Source organism: Chamaea fasciata, unplaced genomic scaffold, assembly GCF_029207755.1.
Source record: "Chamaea fasciata isolate MVZ Bird 193981 ecotype frontalis unplaced genomic scaffold, bChaFas1.0.hap1 SCAF_33, whole genome shotgun sequence".
Lineage (NCBI taxonomy): Eukaryota > Metazoa > Chordata > Aves > Passeriformes > Sylviidae > Chamaea > Chamaea fasciata.
This window is the reverse complement of record NW_027094118.1, coordinates 342,840-361,339: the sequence shown is the minus strand read 5'-3', so window position 1 is coordinate 361,339 and position 18,500 is coordinate 342,840. Positions and strand designations below refer to the sequence as shown.

Genomic DNA, 18,500 nt, shown 5'->3' with positions numbered 1-18,500 from the left:
TTTCCCTTGGCTCTGAGATTCTGGGAGCCACCGCTGGGCTTCAGAGTTCAACTGATTTTTATTTTCCAGGTTTTTAAACAGGGCTCGGAATTGGGCATCTCTTGCCACTTTTTCTGCTCAGAACCTTGAGAAAGGTTCTCTGCTCCTGTGAGCCACATCTTGAAGGGTGGTTGGCAACCATGGAATGCTCTGGGAAAGCACTTGATTGACTTCAGGGCCAGGCTGGAGAGCTCAGCCTGAGGAAAGAACTGTTCCAGATGCCTCTGTCCATGTCCAGCTCCTCACAGCTGAGTCCCTGAACACCCTGGGTGGTTTATAGGGATTGATTTTCCCCTCCTGTTCACTTGGAGGTGATTTTGCCATCCTTTAGAGGAACATCTGACCAGCCCCTGCCCCCATTCCATTTTATTCTCTCCACTTTGAAGCTGGACTGCTGGGTTTGACATGTAAATTGGTAGTGTCTCCCCGTTCTTCCCTCCAGCCCTCCATTGTGACTTGTATTAAACACTGCAAACGGCCTCATTTGTCTGGTGGGGAAGATGTGAGGTGGAGAAAGTTAACAGCATTTATTTTCATGAACCTTGTGCTAGTAAAGAAAAATGAGGTTGGTCATTTTGGTGTGGTGCTGAGTGTTGGGATTTGGGAGTTTATTTCTTGCTATTGTTCTTATTATTTATTAGTGTTACTTTTCACTGGTCAGATTTTTAAATCTTAGACACGATTAACCAAGGCTGGATGTAAGTCATTAGGAAAATTCCCTTGCACTTTCCACTGGGATTAAACGGTTCAGTGGACTCCAAGTTGCCAGTGGATTCTAAAGATGGGAAACCCTGTTAGTGGTGGGTTTGGTGTGGTTTGGAGCTGGGGAAGGCTCTCACCCCCTCCCGGAGGTGCCCCAAGCCCGCTCTGCTGCCACGTCTGCACTCGCGGCCCCTCACGGCTGCCCTGCCCTGGGGACACGGTGGGACCCCGCTGCTGCCGGGGCTGAGGCTCCTCACGGCCCCTCAAACCCCTCCTGGCTACACAGAACCTCTCCTGGCCCCCGACAGCCCTTCATGGCCCTTCATTGCCCCTCCCGGCCCCTCAGGGCCCCTCCCGGCGCCAGGCATGGAGCTCCTCCCGAAGGAGAAGGGGCCGGGCCCTGCTGGTTCTCCTTTTATTTCGGTCGTTTCGCAGCCGTGAGGAAAGAAAGGCTGAAATGGAGCCTTTGCCCCGCGGTTCCCTCCGGGTCAACTGCGGCCAAAGCTCCGTGCCGGCGCTGGCCCCAGCACCAGCATCCCCGCAGCCCCGCCGGCCTTTGCTGTCCCCCCGTGTCCATTCCCTGTCCCCGAGGCCCGCCCGGCTCTGGCAGCAGCAGGAGCCGCAGCGCAGCGGGCGCCGGCCCGGCCCCGCCGGGGCTCCCGGGCAGGAGCAGCAGCAGCGCCGGCCCCTTCCCACCTGCTCCTGCCTCGCCTTCCAAGGCCTTTGTCCGGCTCCACTGCGGCCTGGAGCAACGCTCACCCGCCAACAGCCCAGACTGCTCAGGGCCCGCCTGTGCTGCCCCGACCCAGCCTCCAGAGAAAGGAAGGGTCGGCTTCCAGCGCTGTTTTCAGCACTGTTTCACTCCGCCCGAGGTGACGGCAGGAGGCTGCTGCTGCCTTTGCCTTGGCAATTGGAGATCGCGGCTGCTGCTGCACCCCTCTGGCTGCCGACTGGATTTTATCAGGACAACTGCAATTGCCTTTTTCCATCCTTGCTACCCGCTGTGCTTTTGTGACAGTGAACTCAGTCTTTCTGTTGCAGGCACCGTGCAAAGAAGAGATTGAAATGCTCCCAAGTCCCCGGGCACTAAGTCGAGGGGAATTAAAGCCACACAGGCCACATTTGCAGCGCTCCAACACAGCCCTGCTGCTGGTGCTGCTGAAATAGAATCAACTTAGAGAGGCCATCACAAAAATTGCCGCTGGGGTGTCAAACACAATGCAAAAATGCACCCGGAGAAAGAAAAACCAGAACTTCTTGGCTCACTTCATTGCTTCCTGCGAGCAGCAGAAAAGGGAGATGCCCAGAGGTATTTCCAGCTGCTGCTGATCCCAGCTGGAGCTCTCTGCAGAGTCCCAGCAGGAACCTGAGCCCAGCCCGGGGAGCTCACACAGTGTCAGGGAGATTCTGTCTCTGGATTCAGTCAGGGTTGCATTCCCCAACAAGTGCTGGTGCCACCTCCTGTTTTCTAGGATTAAAACAGTAACAAGGAAAACCTTACCAATGGCACAACTCCCCAGTCCACAAGGAAAAAAGAAAGGACAAATCGTAAAGTTTTCCAAACATTTGTGCTGCTTTGCTGCAAAAGTCGTGCTGCACTCAGTATGGAAATCCAGGAGAAGCTGCAGTTGGTGGCACATCTTGTGCCAGCAGCTCGACCTCGTTCTCCACCAAAGGTTCTTGAAAAGAGCAGCTGGGACTGTGGTGAAGGTTGCTGGAAAACTGCAACAGCTTTCCAGAAGTGAAATGAAAACGCAAGAAATAAACCAAGACGTTTTCCTCTATTTATTTCTATGCTTCCCTTTTCCGTGTTGCACTACTTCTCCGTGCCATTAATTCCAAATGGATCTCAGCTCTCAGATCGATGACTTAGTGAGTTTTAGACCCTCGAAAATACCATGAGCCGTACACAGAGTTTGCCTTCCCCTGTTTTTGCTGCAAAGTAACGCTGGAGACATAAACGTCGTGCTTGGGTCGGGCACGAATCCTACAAGCAGGGAATGTGTCCTGACAGTGTCTGAGCCTCAGCAGGGACAATGCACAGCAGCGACCGAGGGAATTCCTCTGCCACGGCGCAGGAGTCAGGCCTCTGGATGTGGGCTCAGCACGGCCAAGTTGCCGTGTTTGGAGCGGCTCGGGGGCTGCCCCCGGGGAGCGCGGGGCTGGAGCGTGGAACGGACACGCGGACAAACGGCCCCAGGGCTCCAGTTGCAGCGGCGGCAGCGGCAGCAGCAGCGGCAGCAGCGAGTCTACGGCGTCTACGGCGTCTACGACCCGTCCCCGTCCCTCTCTTGTTCCTCCTCTCCCTCTCCCGCTGTCCCGCACTCAGCCTCGGTGTCCCGCAGCCTCTCCCGGTGTCCCTTTCCCGACTCCCCCGGCCCCTCTCGGCGTCCCCGTCCCGGCCTCTCCCTCTCCCCCCGCAGGGCTGGGCCACGCCCCGGGCCCGCCCCCGGCCCCGGGCGTCCCGCCGCGGTCTGGGCTCCGCCCGGCTCTGGCGGTGCTGGCTGTGGCGGTGCTGGGCGGGCATCAGTGCCTGGGGCCAGGGCGGCATCGCTGCGCTTTGGCTGCGCCTATCCCGAGCCCGGCCCCGGCCCCGGCCCCGGCCCCGGCCCCGGCCCCGGCCCCGGCCCCGGCCCCGGCTCCTCCCGGGCCCCGCTAAGGACACACGCGGCGCGGCCGCTCCCGCCGCCTCCGCCGCGGCTTCCCCGGCCCGAGCTCCGCCGCTCGGCAGCGCAGCCGCCGGCCTCGAGCCGCCGGGGCCCGGGGCGGGTGGGGATGGCCGGCCCGGGGCGCTCGGGGGGCGCTCGGGGGCCGTGTCTGGCCCCGGGCCGAGCGCTGAGGGCCGCGTGTCGCCCGCAGGGGAGGCGCGGGAGGCCCTGCAGGACCGGTACCGGCTGCGTTCGCTGCTGGGGCGCGGAGGCTTCGGCAGCGTCTACTCGGGGACGCGGCTCTCGGACGGCGCCCCGGTGAGCGGCGGGGCTGGCGGCGGGCGGAGGAGGAGGAGGAGGGCGGAGGAGGAGGAGGAGAAGATCGGGGCGCGGCGGGGCAGGCGGCGAGCTGAGCCCGCTGCTGGCCTTTGCTCGCAGGTGGCCATCAAATGCGTGCCCCGGGCCCGCGTCCAGCACTGGGGCGAGCTGGTGAGTGAGCGGGGCCGGCGGGAGAAGCTGGGGCCCGGCAGGGGAAGAGCCGGCGGGAGCCCTGCAGGGAGAGCGGGCGTGGGCTGAGCGGGGGGCCCAGAGCACCCGGGGCTGGGTGAGGGGTTCCCGAGCCCTGGCACAGCCTCAGCCCCACTGATGGCATCGTGGTCCTTCGGCAGCCCAACGGCGCCCGTGCGCCCCTGGAAATTGTGCTGCTGGACAGGGTGTCCTCTGGATGTGGTGGCATCATTCAGCTGCTGGAGTGGGTTGAGCTCCCCGACAGCTTTCTGTTGGTGCTGGAGCGTCCGGAGCGGTGCCAGGACCTCTCGGGTTTCCTGGCGGAGCGGAGGTTCCTGCCGGAGGAGGAGGCGCGGGGGCTGTTCCGCCAGGTGCTGGAGGCCGTGCGACACTGCACCAGCTGCGGGGTCCTGCACCGCGACATCAAGCCCGAGAACATCCTGCTCGACCTGGCCACCGGGCAGCTCAAACTGATCGACTTTGGCTGTGGCGCCTTCCTCCAAGACACAGCCTACAGGCAATTTGCAGGTGAGCCCTCTCAGGGGATGTTCCTGGGCATCTCACGGCCCAGCCTGGCTGTAGCACCGCGGCTTCCCCCTCTCGCTGCTAGGAGCAGCGTTATTTCTTGAGCCAAGTTGCTTTTGGGTGGAGGCGGGAGGGGGCCAGCCCCCACACGCCCAGGGATGCCGGGGTGAGGCTTTAGGAGTTGCAGCATCCCCTGATGAACTCCGTCTGTGTTCCATAGGAACCCTGCCCTACAGCCCACCAGAGTGGATCCACCACCAACGCTACCACGGCGAGGCAGCGACGATCTGGTCCCTGGGCCTCCTGCTGTACCACCTGGTCATGGGGAAGCACCCGTTCAGGAGGGGCCAGCAGTTCATCTGGGGGGCGCATCTTGTTCCCACGATGGCTCTCTCAAGGTGGGTCCTCATCTCTGGGCACAGGGGAATCCCGGTGCTGGGAGACAGCAGCAGGCTGATGAGCACCCTGCTCTGGCAGCTGCTGAGGAGGTGGCACATGTCCTGCTCTCCTCCAAACAGAGAATCCATGGGGAAGTTTAGGCACAGCTCTGGGCACACCCAGCATGGCCTGGGCACGGGAATGGAGGGGCAAAGCAGACGGGATCCTTCTCCAACTGACTGCTGGTTTCTGGTTTCTCTCTTCAGAGTGCCAAAATGTTATCAGGAGGTGTTTGTCCATGCAACCCTTGGACAGGCCATCCTTAGAAGACCTCTTCAGTGATCCTTGGCTGCAGCGTGTTCATCTGCCCCAGAAGATGGGAGAGGTCCATGTGCACAGTTTGATCCAAAGACCCGACAGGTAAGAGCTCCACACATCTCATGGCAATCAGTGCTAAAGAAAACCAGAGTGTTTTTGTCCTGCCTGTAGCTCTGAGCAGGGATGACCAGATGGGAACATCTGTGCTGGGGCGGAGCTGGAGACCTGGTGTAGCAAGCACTGGTGGCCACCATCCACCCTAGTTATGCTTGTCCTGGTTCGTTGGTGGCTGGGGCCCTGGGCAGAGCACTGACAGCCTGGTCTGGCCCCCAGGGAAGGAGGAGCCCCTGGAGAAGCTGTATCAGGTGGGGCTGCTGCTGGAGACACCAAGGACAACCCCAAGGATGCCAAGCTCTTCCTCGACCTGGCCACCGGCAGCTGAAGATGATCGACTTGGATTCTGGCACCTTCTTCAGACACGCTCCCTGGGGCCCAATTTGCAGGTGAGTCCACAGCTGGGGGGATGCTCCCAGATGTGGGCATGGCACGGCCTGGCCGGGCACCAAAGGTTCCTCCCTTTGCTGGGGCAGACGCCACAGATTCTTCACTCGGCCGTCAAGCTGCCTTTTGGCTCTGCGCAGCTGCTGAGGGCTGGATGTGCCGTGGCCGGCTGCAGGCTGGGCACGTGTCCTGCCCTCCTGCTCTGCCCCCAAAGGCAGCAGTGATGGGCAGCTTTGGGCCCAGCTCTGAGCACGGCCAGCGTGGCCTGGGCACTGCGGGCGCTCGGGACGAGGGGACAGGAGCCTTCGGCTGACGGGCACTTTCTGGTTTCTCTCCTTCCAGCCGGGCTCTGCGGGTGCTGAGGCTGCTCTGGGCTCTGCCAGGGCTCTGCTGGGCTCAGCCCCAGGCACGGCTGGGCTGGCTCTGCCCTCACATTGCTCTGACAGCTTTGCATCAGACCAGCCCATTCGGAGCCCACCGAGTGAGCTTTCTGCTTTTGCAGGTGAGTGAGACTCTCCTGCAGGCCAAGAGATTGCAGTGAGGGATCCACATCCAATTGGCAAGAACCCAAGCACTCCACAGTTCCAGCTGAACGCCTGGATCTCCACAGGATGTTTTGTCTGCCCCGCTCTTCATTCCTTTTTTGGCTGGAATCGTGCAACTGCCCTTTCTTCCTCCTCCAGAAGTGCCACAAGTGAGCAAAACCTGGCGAGTGGACGGCGTTCCTAAGGCAGTGCAGTCTGGAGCGGATGGATGAAGAATTGCCCTTCTGCACTTCCCAAGCAGAGCAAAAAGCTGTAAGTGGGACTTTGCGTCTTTACGAAACCCCTGACAATTTCAAAGGGAATGTGCAGCTCATTCACAGGGTGAGAAGGAAGGTCGTCTTGTAAAGGATTTGGGGTTTGGCAAAGTTTAGATTCCCAGTCCTGCTTGGAGCTGGCGGGGCACAAAGCAATTTCCTATTGCTTCAATCACAATTTAAAATAATACTGGAAACAAACCACAAAATCTTTTTTAAAAGGCTGCTGAGGTCAGCAGGATGGATCCATGCCATCAGCACATTTATGGAGTAAATAACGGAGATCTCATTTGAAAAAGTTCAGTTATCTCTTTATCCAAAGCTATAAAGTATTTTTACTACGCTGCACTTGGGTTTTGTTTTTATCTTCCACTTTTTTTCTGTGTTGTTTTTAATTTTCTTTTTTTTTTTCTTTCCTTAATAGAAAACTTGTCCTAGGGAAGGAATGTCCTTTGCTGCTGGTTCCCGTGTGGAGCAGCTCCCCAGGCAGAGCCCGGCAGCTCCTGGCCCTGCAGGGCTGAGGCTTTTCCCCGTTGCTGGGCACAGACTGATGGAGCAGCACTGCTGAACACGGGGACACGCAGAGGGAGCAGGAGCAGCTGCCTGTGTCCACCTGCAGCTCCAAGGCCCAAACTCTGAGCAGACAGGGCTGGAAGAGACTGGCAGGCTCCCTGTTTGCTGTGCTGCCCCACTTGTGCCCGGCCCAGCTCTGCGGGAGGCAGAGGGAGAACAAGGGGCAGCTCCGGCCAGCCCCCAGCACAGGAACACCTCCGGCCCCGGGCCTCAGGGCACTGTCAGCACCCGCTGCTCCGGCCACAGCTTCTGCTGGCCCTGACGGCGACAACCAAACTGTGCCTGATCCCCAGGGAGCAGCAGCAGGGCCTGGATCCGATCCCTCAGTCTGGGGCAGGGCTGGACAAACGACCCCCACAGCAGCAGCAGCAGCAGCAGCACATGGAGCTGACTTTGAGCACAGCCCCCGCCACTGTTCCCTCCCGTGGGCAGCGGTGTCACAGCAGCCTGAGGCACCCGGGAGCCCTCAGGGCCCGCAGGGACTTGAGATGGCAGCCCTGGGCTCCTGGGGGTTGTGCAAGGAACAGAGGTGAGGACTCCCTCTCCACGTGGAGCTTCCCGATGGAAAAGGCTGCTGTGAGCAGGCAGCTGCAAGGGCAGAGGAAGGAGGGTCTCGACCCCTGGATCTGTGCCACTTCCACAGTCCTGGGCAGCAGCCACCGAGCCCCGGGGGAACAGAGGGCACAGCAAGAGGGACAAAAGCAGGCAAGGTCAGAGACTGGAGAGAGCCGGACCTGGGAGCAGGAGCAGCTGCTTCATCGCACTCTTGGAGAAAGCTCTCGGCTGTTTCTAAGCGCTGAAAGGCGTGAAGGGCAGAGAGGAGGGGACACCAAACAATGCTCCTGTTTGCACACCCTCCCCTCTCAGTGTCCCAGAAGGAATTGGATGAACTGTATTCTTCTCTCTGAGTCGTCTCGTTCAGCGTGAGCAGCTTAGCACCAGGAGCTGAAGGAGCTGAAGCCTTAGGCCACAAGAGCTGACCAAGAGGGAACTTTTTGACCAAAGTAATGCTGCTAACATGGACCTGACTGAATCCAGCAGATAAAATCATGGGAATACAGAATCCTTTAAGTTGGGAAAGACCTGGGAGCTCATCAAGTCCCAGTGTTAAGCCAGCAGTGTCAAGCCCAGCACTAAAGCCTGAAGTGCCAAGGCCTGGACAAGAGGCCTGACTGAGGCCTGAACAAGCGGCCCTGAGCCAAAGGTGACCTCTCGATGAACCTTCCAGCCAAAGGTTATCTTTGTATCTGCTCGTTAACAAAATACGCACCGTCATTAGCGTTGTAATAGATGCATCCTCTCCTTAGTGAAACATGTATTGACCTTTCTGTATTTAGAAGCCAGACAAGGCCATGAAGTCTGACATCTGGCCTTGTTCGGGGCTGTAGGGTCAAAGGCAACTCCCCTGGTTCCTCCTTGGGCCCTGGCCAGGCTTTGGGAGAAACCCAAGAGGAGGATGCAAGCAGATGTTCCTGCACTAGGAGTGCTGCTGGCAGTTTGTTTATTCAGCACTATCAAAGCTGGGCCCTCTCCCAGCCAGGCTGGAGCCTCACCTGTGGCTGGAGGCAGCTGCAGGAATTCCCAGTGTCCGGGAGAGGCTCTGCAGTCCTTGGCTGTGACAGCTTCCCCAGCTGCTGTGTGGGTGTGGGCGATGGGAAAGGCTGAGGGTAACTGGTGATGGATCTTTCTCAATCACTGCGGGCAATCCGTGGTAGTGACGGCTGGCTGCATTGCTGAGCTGCTCCTTCTGTGCTCCTTTGCTGCTTTGAACTGTAGTAAATTTCACTGATTCCTTCAGGTGGTGTCTGTGTCCTTGGTGCTGAGCCTGCCCACTGCGAAAACAAAATTGGCATAGCTTGGCCGGATCAGCACAAAATGACACTTTTTAAATCTAAAGGTGAGGAATCAGTCCTATCCGAAATTCCCGGATGGGAAGCCCTTCCCTAGAGTTCTCTGGCTCTGGAGTGGGCTGAGGTGGGAACAGATTTTTGACAGGGGCCACTGTATTAGAGGGTGTAAAGTACCCCACACTGGCTCTGAAATGGCTCACTACTCAGCCTGAGTGGGTACCACAGTGGTCTCTTGAAAAGGAGAGACTTAGATGCCCTAAAAACCCTGGTACAGGAACAACTGGCTCAAGGACACATAGAGCCATCTATGAGCCCTTGGAACACCCCAGTATTTGTTATAAAAAAGAAATCTGCTCAGTGGAGGTTACTCCATGACCTGAGAAAAACCAATTCCACGATGGAGAGAATGGGCACATTGCAGCCTGGTGTGCCATCGATGTCCCACAATGCTGCCTGCCTCCTGGGACATCCTGATTGTGGACTTAAAGGGCTGTTTTTTCACTATTCCATTACCCCCAGATGATACCCCAAAGTTTGCCTTGACCGTGCCTTCTATTAATAACGCTGCACCAGTGCAACGTTACCAGTGGAAAGAACTTTCCCAAGGCGTGGGAAACAGCCCCACAATGTGTCAGTGGGGTGTTGCTCAGGTACTCTGATCAGTGAGAGAACAGTTTCCAGGGGCATACTGTTACCATGGCCTGGATGACATTTTGATTGCACCCCAAACCAGAAAAGAACTCTCACTGATTCAGCCAAGCCTGTTGCAAGCGTTCAAACCACTTGGGCTGCAAGTAGCACCAGAGAAAGTGCAGCAGCAACCACCCTGGAAATATTGGGGACTCAAAATAATGAACCAGACCATACAGCCACAAACAATTCCGTTTTCAACCAAAATTCTGACTCTAAACGATGCACAAAAACTCTTGGGTACCATCAACTGGGTCAGACCTTACCTAGGACTGACTGACTCTCAACTAGCACCTTTATTTGACCTCCTAAAGGGTGACTCTGAATTAACTTCCCCCAGAAAATTAATCCTAGAGGCAGAAGCTGCTGTTGAAACAGCAGAGCAAGCTATCACCAACAGACAAGTCCACCGGATATGCCCAGAGGTGTGGATCACTGTGTTTATTCTCATTGTTAGTTTTCATCCTACTGGTGTTCTTGGGCAGTGGAATCCACGCTGGCCTGATCCTTTGCACATTCCAGAATGAATGCTTCCACCTCATCAAGCAAAAAAGACGGCACCCACCGTCTTTGAACTAACTGCACAGTTAATTATCAAATGTTGTCGCAGGTGTTTACAGTTGAATGCTACGGATGCTTCAAAAGTTGTCTTGTCTCCGTGACACAAGAGCAATTCTAATGGTGTTTTGCTAACAGTACAGCCTTGCAAAGTGCTTTGCAAGGACACTGGAACGCTTTGGGCACCTGCCCGACGTGTCTGTCCTACCTTACGTCCTGTCCAAGACCACCAGCAGCATTCTCCTGGTGGCCCCTCCACAGACGGTGTGGAGCCGTGTGTGGAACAGTGCTGAAAACAGCTTGTTCACCGACCTCGTGGAGAGCTGGGACTCTTAGAGTGACGGTGCATTTAAGGATTCTGTTTGTTTACAAACTGGTTTTCTGTTTACAGAGTGGTTTTTTCTGTTTACAAATTGTTTTTCTGTTAATTGTTAATCTTGTTAATTCTGTTAATTGGTTTTTCTCAGGGTTTTAAAAGTTGAACGTTTTCTTGTTTTAGTGTTAAGTTGTAGTTTGGAACCATAAGCAGTTAACCTGTAACATGCCAGCCCGGAAGATTGTGATCTCGCCTGACAGCTCCTGGGAGTGAGTGCTGCAGCTCCAGTGGTACATGGGACACATCACTGGCTGAGCAGAATTAAGTTTGTCAAAACCTCCTTCCAATTAAACCCATGCTGTCTTGTGTTACCCTGTCTGCAAAAGGGCCCTTGCAAATGGGATAACGGAAAACAATCTGCATTTTAATAAAAGCAAAGGCAGGAGATGTAGCAGGGTCCAGCTGGTTCACAGCTGGGCATAATGAGTCTGATCATAACAGACCCAACTGGGCTGACCTGGCTTGTTCTAGAAGTCCCTGGGGGAACAAAGAGCTCAGCCAAGCCCATCCAAGCCCTGGCTGCAGACACACCCCTGGCCAGAGATGTGGGCAGTGCAGAGATTCCCAACCAGTTGGCTTTCCAAGCCCGGGAAATTCAAACTCACCATAAAAGGGAGCTTGGAACAATAAATTTTGGCTGTTGGTCAGAACTCAAGAAGATACTGTGTGGTGTGTCTGTCTCCAACCCACCAGCCTCGTGTTACACTATGTCTAAATCTATGTTTCTATCTATATCTCTATCTTTATATGTGAAACCGTAATAATAATGTGCAGTAATGCTGACAATACTGATTTGCCACCTTTGGCTGCTCAGGGATGTGACACTAAATACCCTACAGAAAAGCATTGGCCACGACTCAAATGTCAGTGCTAAACTTTGTGAGACTGCTTGCAAGGAATAAAGGAGGAAGGGATGAAATTGGCGATTTTTATGGGGTTTGCTGATACTGTGGTGTGGAATGCTTTGTCTGTTACTGTGAAAATACAGTGATTTGGACTGCTGGTGTTTTCATGTACCAGACTATTCACAAGCTGCAGGATCATCAAACAGACAAAGGGGCAGTTGAAGGAGCAGGTGAAAAAATGAGGAGATGGGAACCTGTCCTGATGGAGAACCCATCCCACAGATGTTCTCCATACCCTTAACAATGGACCCAGAGGGGAAATGGAAACCCCTGGATGTGCACAGCTGCGCCCAGTTTGCGAATACAACCGTGCACAGTGAGACTTTGACTTCTGGGGAAATTGTTCTGGGTGTGATGGCCCCTGACAGGGCCACCCCAGAGGCTGCAGGGCTGGACCTTCATGCGTTAGAATTAATTAGGACAAATCAGAAGCAAATGAGAGTTATCAATACAGGAATAGGAACTCAGATTTCTCCAGGACACTGGAGGTTTGAGAACTGCTCACTGGAGCTTGGCCTTGAAAAGCGTTGATGTCATGGGAGAAGGAATTGATGCAGATTGTCAAGGAGAAATCAAAGTCATCCTTTGAAACAATAGTGAACAGAGTGGATTATTTAAGCCTATGGCGTGGCAGCAATTACTGATATTGCAGTTTGAAAAACAGTTGTGAAGAGAGGAGATCCACAGTGTCACTGCGGTGCCCTGGCTCCACAAGGCCCTGCAGGCTCCCAGGGCACCTTTGGTTCTATGGGGCCCGCAGGGTTTAGCTGGCGGGCAGGGTCAGCACCAAAGAGACACGCACCAACTTAAGGAAGCCCAAGCCCACCGCGGGGGGACCCGCCTCCCGCCGGGGCTCTGCCGGCACCGCCACCGGGACCCCCAAAAACACCTCCCGGGGACCCCCCATGTCCCCTTGAGGGGCATCTGCGCCTCAGCTCTGGAGCCCTGCCAGATCCAAACATCAAGCTGCCCGGCCCCGACAGAAAAAAGCCCCGGGAGCCATAAATATATTTTCTGTGAGCTCCAAACATCCCTCCCCACTTCAAAAAAACCGCCCAGGATATTTGGGGCGCGCTCCCCCTCCCCGGTCACCCGCAGGATACGGGGGCGATGGTCCCGGGGCGAAGGAGCTGCAGATCCAGAGAGCAGTGAAGTCACGCAGTGCCTCCTCTGCCGGCTCCAGCTCCTCCATCCCTCCTCTTCCTCCTCCTCTGTCCCTCCTCCTCCTCCTCCTCCTCCTCCGTCCGTGCGGCCGCGGGCCGGGAGCTCTCGGGTGAGCGGGGCCGGGCCGGGACACGGTGGGAAAGGGGTGGGTCACCCCCAAACCGAGCTGGGGGCAGCGGAGGTTTGGGGGAACAATGGGAAAGGGGTGAGAGGGGGGGATAGGGGGAGGTGGGACAGCGGGAAGGGAGTTCCCAGTCGGGGTCCCCCAGTAAACCCCAGGACTCCCAAGCCCTGTCCCAGCGCCCACAGTTCCCTCCACAGCCCCGGCTGAGTGGGGGGCTCAGCCCAGGACCCGTCATTGTCTGGGGCTCCCTCGAGTGCAGCAAATGGGAGAGTGCCCCCCAGGGTGGATTTTTGGGGGTCTCCCCACCATCACGGCTTTAAGAACCCCCGACAGTCAGGCGCCGCTTTAACTCCCCTTGGCAGGGCGACACCACTCCCGTTGATTCCGGTAGTGGAGCCCCCATGGGGGGCTTGGGGGTCCCGGGAGGGTCTGGGGGTCCCGGGGGGGTCTGGGGCTACCTGGGTGATGCCGATGGTGGTGATGAGGACCCCGTGCCAAGTATAAACCTTCTCAAGGGGGCTTGGGGGCGTGTTGGGAGGTCCCATGGGAATTTTGATGTCCTGAGAGGGTTTAGGGGGTTCGTACGGGGCATTTGCAATCTTGGGGAGTTTTTGGAGGGCCCCAGGGATGTTTTTGGGGTTCCAGGGGAGGTTGGGGTGTCACGGGGAGATTGGAGGTTCCCAGGGAGGGGCTGGGGGGTACCTGGGCAGGGCAGGTGACAGAGCTGGGACCCCGTGCCGGGTCCGAACCTTCTCACTGGGCAGCGTCAGCGTGTTCAGGGAGATCCTGGGGGACCCCGAGGGTCACCCCAATTCCCAGGGGACCCAAAATACTAAGGGCTCCCCTGAACTCCCTCACCCCTGGATCTGCTGCAGGCAGGGGGACACCAGCACTCGGCCCCTGCCCCCACTATCATGGGGGGGCTGTGGAAGAAACCAGGGGGGCACAGACAGGTCAGGGTGGAACCCCAGAGTCCTGGAGGAGGGGACATGGGGACAATCCCAGGAATCCCCATGAGGGGCTTAGGGGGGACCCAGGAGGATTTGGGGGCGGACTGGTGGGGTCATGGGGGCATTTCCAGGAGTCTTGGGAGGGGGGGAAGAACAGGGTGAGCCCCCAGGATGGGTTTGGGCAGAACCGGATTGGAGCTTCCAGACGCTGAATCCGATGAGGAGAATGACCACGATGGCAGCGATGACGGACACAACGACCACCAGGGTGAGATTCCTGCTGGATTCCGGCTCTGGGAAGCACGGGATGGTGAGGAGGGGCAGGGGAACCTCCATCCCACTGCGCCACATTCCCAAACTCCCAGTTACCACATTCCACATTCCCCGCCTCAGCCCAGGAGAAGATGCCGGGCTCCGGCATTCCGGGATGCTCCACCCGGCACCGGTGCTGCTCCCGCTCCTCCGGCAGCGCCTCGATCCTGGCCCGGGGGGGAAGGCGCCGTCACTGTTGGGAATGATCCCGGATTTCATCCCCCTTCATCCAGCTGATCCCCGTGGTGCTGGGGTAACATCTCTACGTGTGGCAGGACAACATTGGGAAACAAAGGTTTACTTAACCGAAACAAAGAGGTGGACAAAGGTGGAAGGGGGAGATAACGCAGGTAAAAGACAAAGCTTGAGACAGCTGCGTGCTTTTCTTTCTCCGGCGTTCGGGGAGACGCGTGTCTGCCGCTCCTCGAGGATCTCAGCCGCCGCAGAGCACGCCGAGCAGAGAACGGCTGTTGCTGGCTGGAGGAGTTTCACTGTGGCCAAAGGGATCCAGTCCTGGGAAATCTACTATCACCAGTTCGGCCTGAATCCTGAGTTTTCCCTGCCACCTGCGGGAGCTGGTCCAGGCCCTGCCTCGCCTTCGGCTCCTTCGGCGCTGCTCCTCTTGCTGCAGCGTGACCCTGCACCCCCTGCGCTGCCGGGACATCCTGCCCCTGCCTGCCGGGACACCCTGCCATCCCAGCGACCAGCCCGGGACTTTTCCACTGTTTCAGCTTGGTGCTCTGAGGATCCTGCGGGGACAGCGAAACCAAACTGCCCTGGGTTTTGTGAAACAAAGCCCTCGAGGTTCTTGGTACTGTTGTCGTTTGTCATTAATGCTGTAGTTGTTTGGTGGGGGGGGAGTTTTTTGTGTTTGTTTGCTTTGTATTACATACTAGTAGAGAACTGCTATTCCTATTTCCCAAATCTTTGCCAAAGAGCCTCTGATTGTAATTTTACCTGGCAGATACCTGTTTTCCCAAACCAAGACAAGGAGGAAGGACAAATCTCACTCCCTCCACTTCCAAGGAGTGTATATTGTGTGTTGTATACTCCCTTGGGGTGTTTGCCACCTTTCCTGAGGGTGAACTTGTAGGATTTGTTGCAAACTTATTCACAAGAAATGTTGTGTGTACCTATTAGAGTTTTAGAGTGAGTTAGGGATTTGGCAAAGGTGAATTGTTTAAGTTGAAAATAATTTTTGGGTGTAACAGATCAACCCCTGCATACTACAGATAAAAATACTTGCAAGAACCTTTCCCTTTTTCATTTATCATTATGCACACTGCTTCACTGGAAAAGGCCTCACAGGATGTGTTTGGAGAGGAGCCAGCTTTTCCATTAAACAACAAGGAATATTTGACTTTTGAAAGAAAGAGACAAAAACATGCCATTTTTTTAATGGCACGTTCTTAGTTATCAGATTAACAACATTTTTGGAGGGGTATTCAAGCAAGTATTAAGCGTAAAACATACAAATAAACGTACTCTTACTTTCAGCAATCCTTTAAGAACTGTCAAACACAGTAGACTCAAAGTGAGGGCCTGGCAGTGACTCTGTAAGAAGAAATGGTTTATAAAACAGGGTAAAAAAGTGGGAGCTGGCTGCTGAAGATTGATAGCAGAGATTGTTTTTGGCTTGGTTGTCGCACTAGTGATTCCACGTGGTATATTTTGATGCTTTTCAGTTTAGATTGCTGTACAAGTATGAAGTTAAGGCATTAAAAAAAACCCCTCAAATTTGTCTCTTCAACGGGCTCTAGTACAATTACGTGGTAGTAAATGCATCAACAAATATTGGTTTTAGTTATTTTTTGAAATAGCTCTTAAAAAGCATCCCACATCTTGAGAATTCATTGGAGCCTTCCTTAATTGTTTGGCATTTCAGTGTGTGTAGGCAGTAGAGCATGTGAGCAGCTGCGGCCACGTTCGTGCAGTCAGTTTTGCAAATACATGAAAAAACTTGCTCATGGGAGAGTCACAGCCCACTTGTGTTTACAACCTGAGACTGGTACAGTGAGTAAAAACAAGCTGGGATACTTGTAGGAACAACAAAAACCCAGGAAACCTTGAGAAATCTTTGGAATCAAAATTATTGTGTGTTTATGGCCAATGCAGTGCTAAGAGAGCCAGGACATGTGGCATGTTAATGTTTGGGTTCGGTTTTTTAGTGTCCACTTAAAATTAGAAACGTGGCTCAGATTTTTCAATACAGATCTCTTAGGTACTGGAGGTAGTTAAGTGTGTCATACTAAACACTCTTGGAGTTGAAAATGTTGCTTTGTGTGAGTATTTATATTTTCTGAAACTCAGCTGTGCATGCTTTTTGTTCGCCGTTGAAATGCTGTAACCACATCTGAATTGAAATGGGTCGGTTCAAAGGAGCTGATACAATTTTATCTGTTTGCTCATCTAACTTAGAGCAAGAAATAGGCACAGACTCTGGACTGAGGGATGTTCACTAGTATGTTTGAAAATTTGTGTTTGATAATTGAAGTTAAATATCATGAGAAAACCTCATAAACAGGGGTGAAATTCAACATGTAAAGTGCTTGTTTTCCTTTGTGGCCTTGTGTGAACTGTCTTGCAGATCAAACTTCTAACTCCTTCTATGTGAGTTAGCATTAGCAGTAAGTGGCAAAGTCCATCCTGTTGTTAAGAATTTGGATACTGTGTAGGGTAAATCCACCTTTTCCCCCTATTGTTTGGCCTCTCTTCTTACCATTTCTGTAATCATCCATGATTGAGTAAATCCCCAAGAGCATTTTGTGGTAGTGATGCAAGCACACTTGCCATTTTGTGAGTGTGTGATAAATACGTATTAAATGGTACCAAATGAGCTTAGCAGAGATAATAGGTTGTGTGCTTTTCTCTAGAGGCAAGAACACCGGGTGTGGCCTGGTGTTGGGATTGTGGATCACAGGAATCAGTCGATGACCTCAGTTTTAAAACACCAGTCTGGCTGCATTTGGTCTGCTCTTCTCTCATCTGGAATCTCTGCCGTATGTGCAACTACAAACCCTTGGTTTATAAATTTCCTTAAAACATTACAAATCTCATACTGATCTAAGACTGCTCCTGCGAGGAAAGGTTTATTAAAGAAACAAATCTTACGTGAGAAGAGTGCAGAGAAGAGATGCATTTTGCCATAGCTGTATGGCTGAACCTATGGGGGTGGACAGAAATTCTGAATCTTTTCTTCCGGCCCCTGTGTTGGAGGAAGGGTTAGGTTGGAATCCTGCAGTTTTCTAAAGTAGTGTCTTGGAAGAGAGAGGAATGAGTCCCAGACTGAGCCTTCCTTTAGGAGAGGAAGTGCAGGTCCTGAGGTGGATATCTGCAAGGAGTTTTAGTAGTGTTACTAGACAGAATATGTATATTTTAAAACAAAGATAACTGTGTTCTGATGGATTCCCTGTATAATACTTCCCAGGTGTTGATGGTACGGTTCATAATCTGGACCTGTGCAACTGTAGTTGCTTTTCTTGACAGTCTCAGTTCCAATTCTTCGTTATTGGCTTTTATAGCAACTGGAGAGAGCCAAGTGGCAGAGCAGTTTCCTGTGGATGGATGCTGAAAATGTCTGAGAAGAGATTGCTAGTTGGGTTTGAGTTGTTCTTTCAGTTATTCTGTAGAAGATATCTCCTTTGAAAAATGCAGCTGGGTGAGTGGAGTTTCTCCAGGGTGATCTGGCCTGGGCTGTGGCTGTGGGTCACTGCTTATACTGGCTCCAGCTGCTCAGAGCACCGAGGAGAATTTGGGGTTCAGGCTGGCAGCACACAGGTCCTGCAGGGAGGGCAGGAGTAAGATTCCTGGTGTTTTCTGATCTTCTGCCTGATAGCTGGGCAGGGTGAGTTTTCAGGCCTCTCCTGCTTGGAATACAAGCTTGGGGTATAAGATATTGTTAAGTAGGACACTCCACAAGCCACCATGCTTGTCTGCTTCTCTGCTTTCTTGCAGGGAGCAAATACAGCTGTTCTTTACAGATGGCTTTGCTACTACCCTTCATATTGGGCCGTGATCTGTTCATTCATTGACATTGGTAGAGGTTTGGTTGTGGGTGAGTTCTTTGGAGAACAATTACTATCCCAAATGACAGACAAAACCAAAATAATGAATTCTCCCACAAAATTGTGCCTCTACGAACATAACTATAAAATGCAGTGATTACTGCTGCTGCTGCTCACTCGATGACTTGTGTGAAAGTTGGATGTTGGCTCATGGGGCACAGTTTTATTAAAAGTGTATTGGGAGTTGTGGGAAGGTTCCAGGGGGTTAAATGTGGATTTTATTTTGTCTGTTTGTTTTCCAGTAATGGTGATTTTAGTCTTTGTAGTATCTGGGAAGCATTAAGTTGTCAGGTGCCTTGAACTGTGTTAATCCTCTCTGGCTGGAACAATTAGGCACTGAGAATCCCAAATGGCGAATGGTTTTGGTTACTGTGCTTCTCAAGTACTCATAAGAGAGCTTCAGGTGCACAGTCAGGAAAAACAGGAATTGCAAAGTTTAAAGTTTTCATTCTTCTCTCTCTGTTGCTGATGTTTTTGCAGATTTGACAGTGTTTTGAAGAGGCCAGAAAGGTGAACA

At 54.0% G+C, this 18,500-nt stretch overlaps 1 protein-coding gene across 1 annotated transcript in view; it reads left to right on the top strand.

Moving 5' to 3' along the window:
* Positions 1-3,194: 3,194 nt before the first annotated feature.
* Positions 3,195-18,500, top strand: part of LOC136303401 (serine/threonine-protein kinase pim-1-like) — a gene marked incomplete at its 5' end in the record, with an annotated part of 135,749 nt that continues 120,443 nt past the window's right edge. The window contains 6 exon segments of the mRNA XM_066207076.1: positions 3,195-3,707; positions 3,828-3,878; positions 4,058-4,424; positions 4,642-4,784; positions 4,786-4,819; positions 5,066-5,219. Of these exon segments, the coding sequence (XP_066063173.1) occupies positions 3,195-3,707; positions 3,828-3,878; positions 4,058-4,424; positions 4,642-4,784; positions 4,786-4,819; positions 5,066-5,219 (1,262 nt within the window).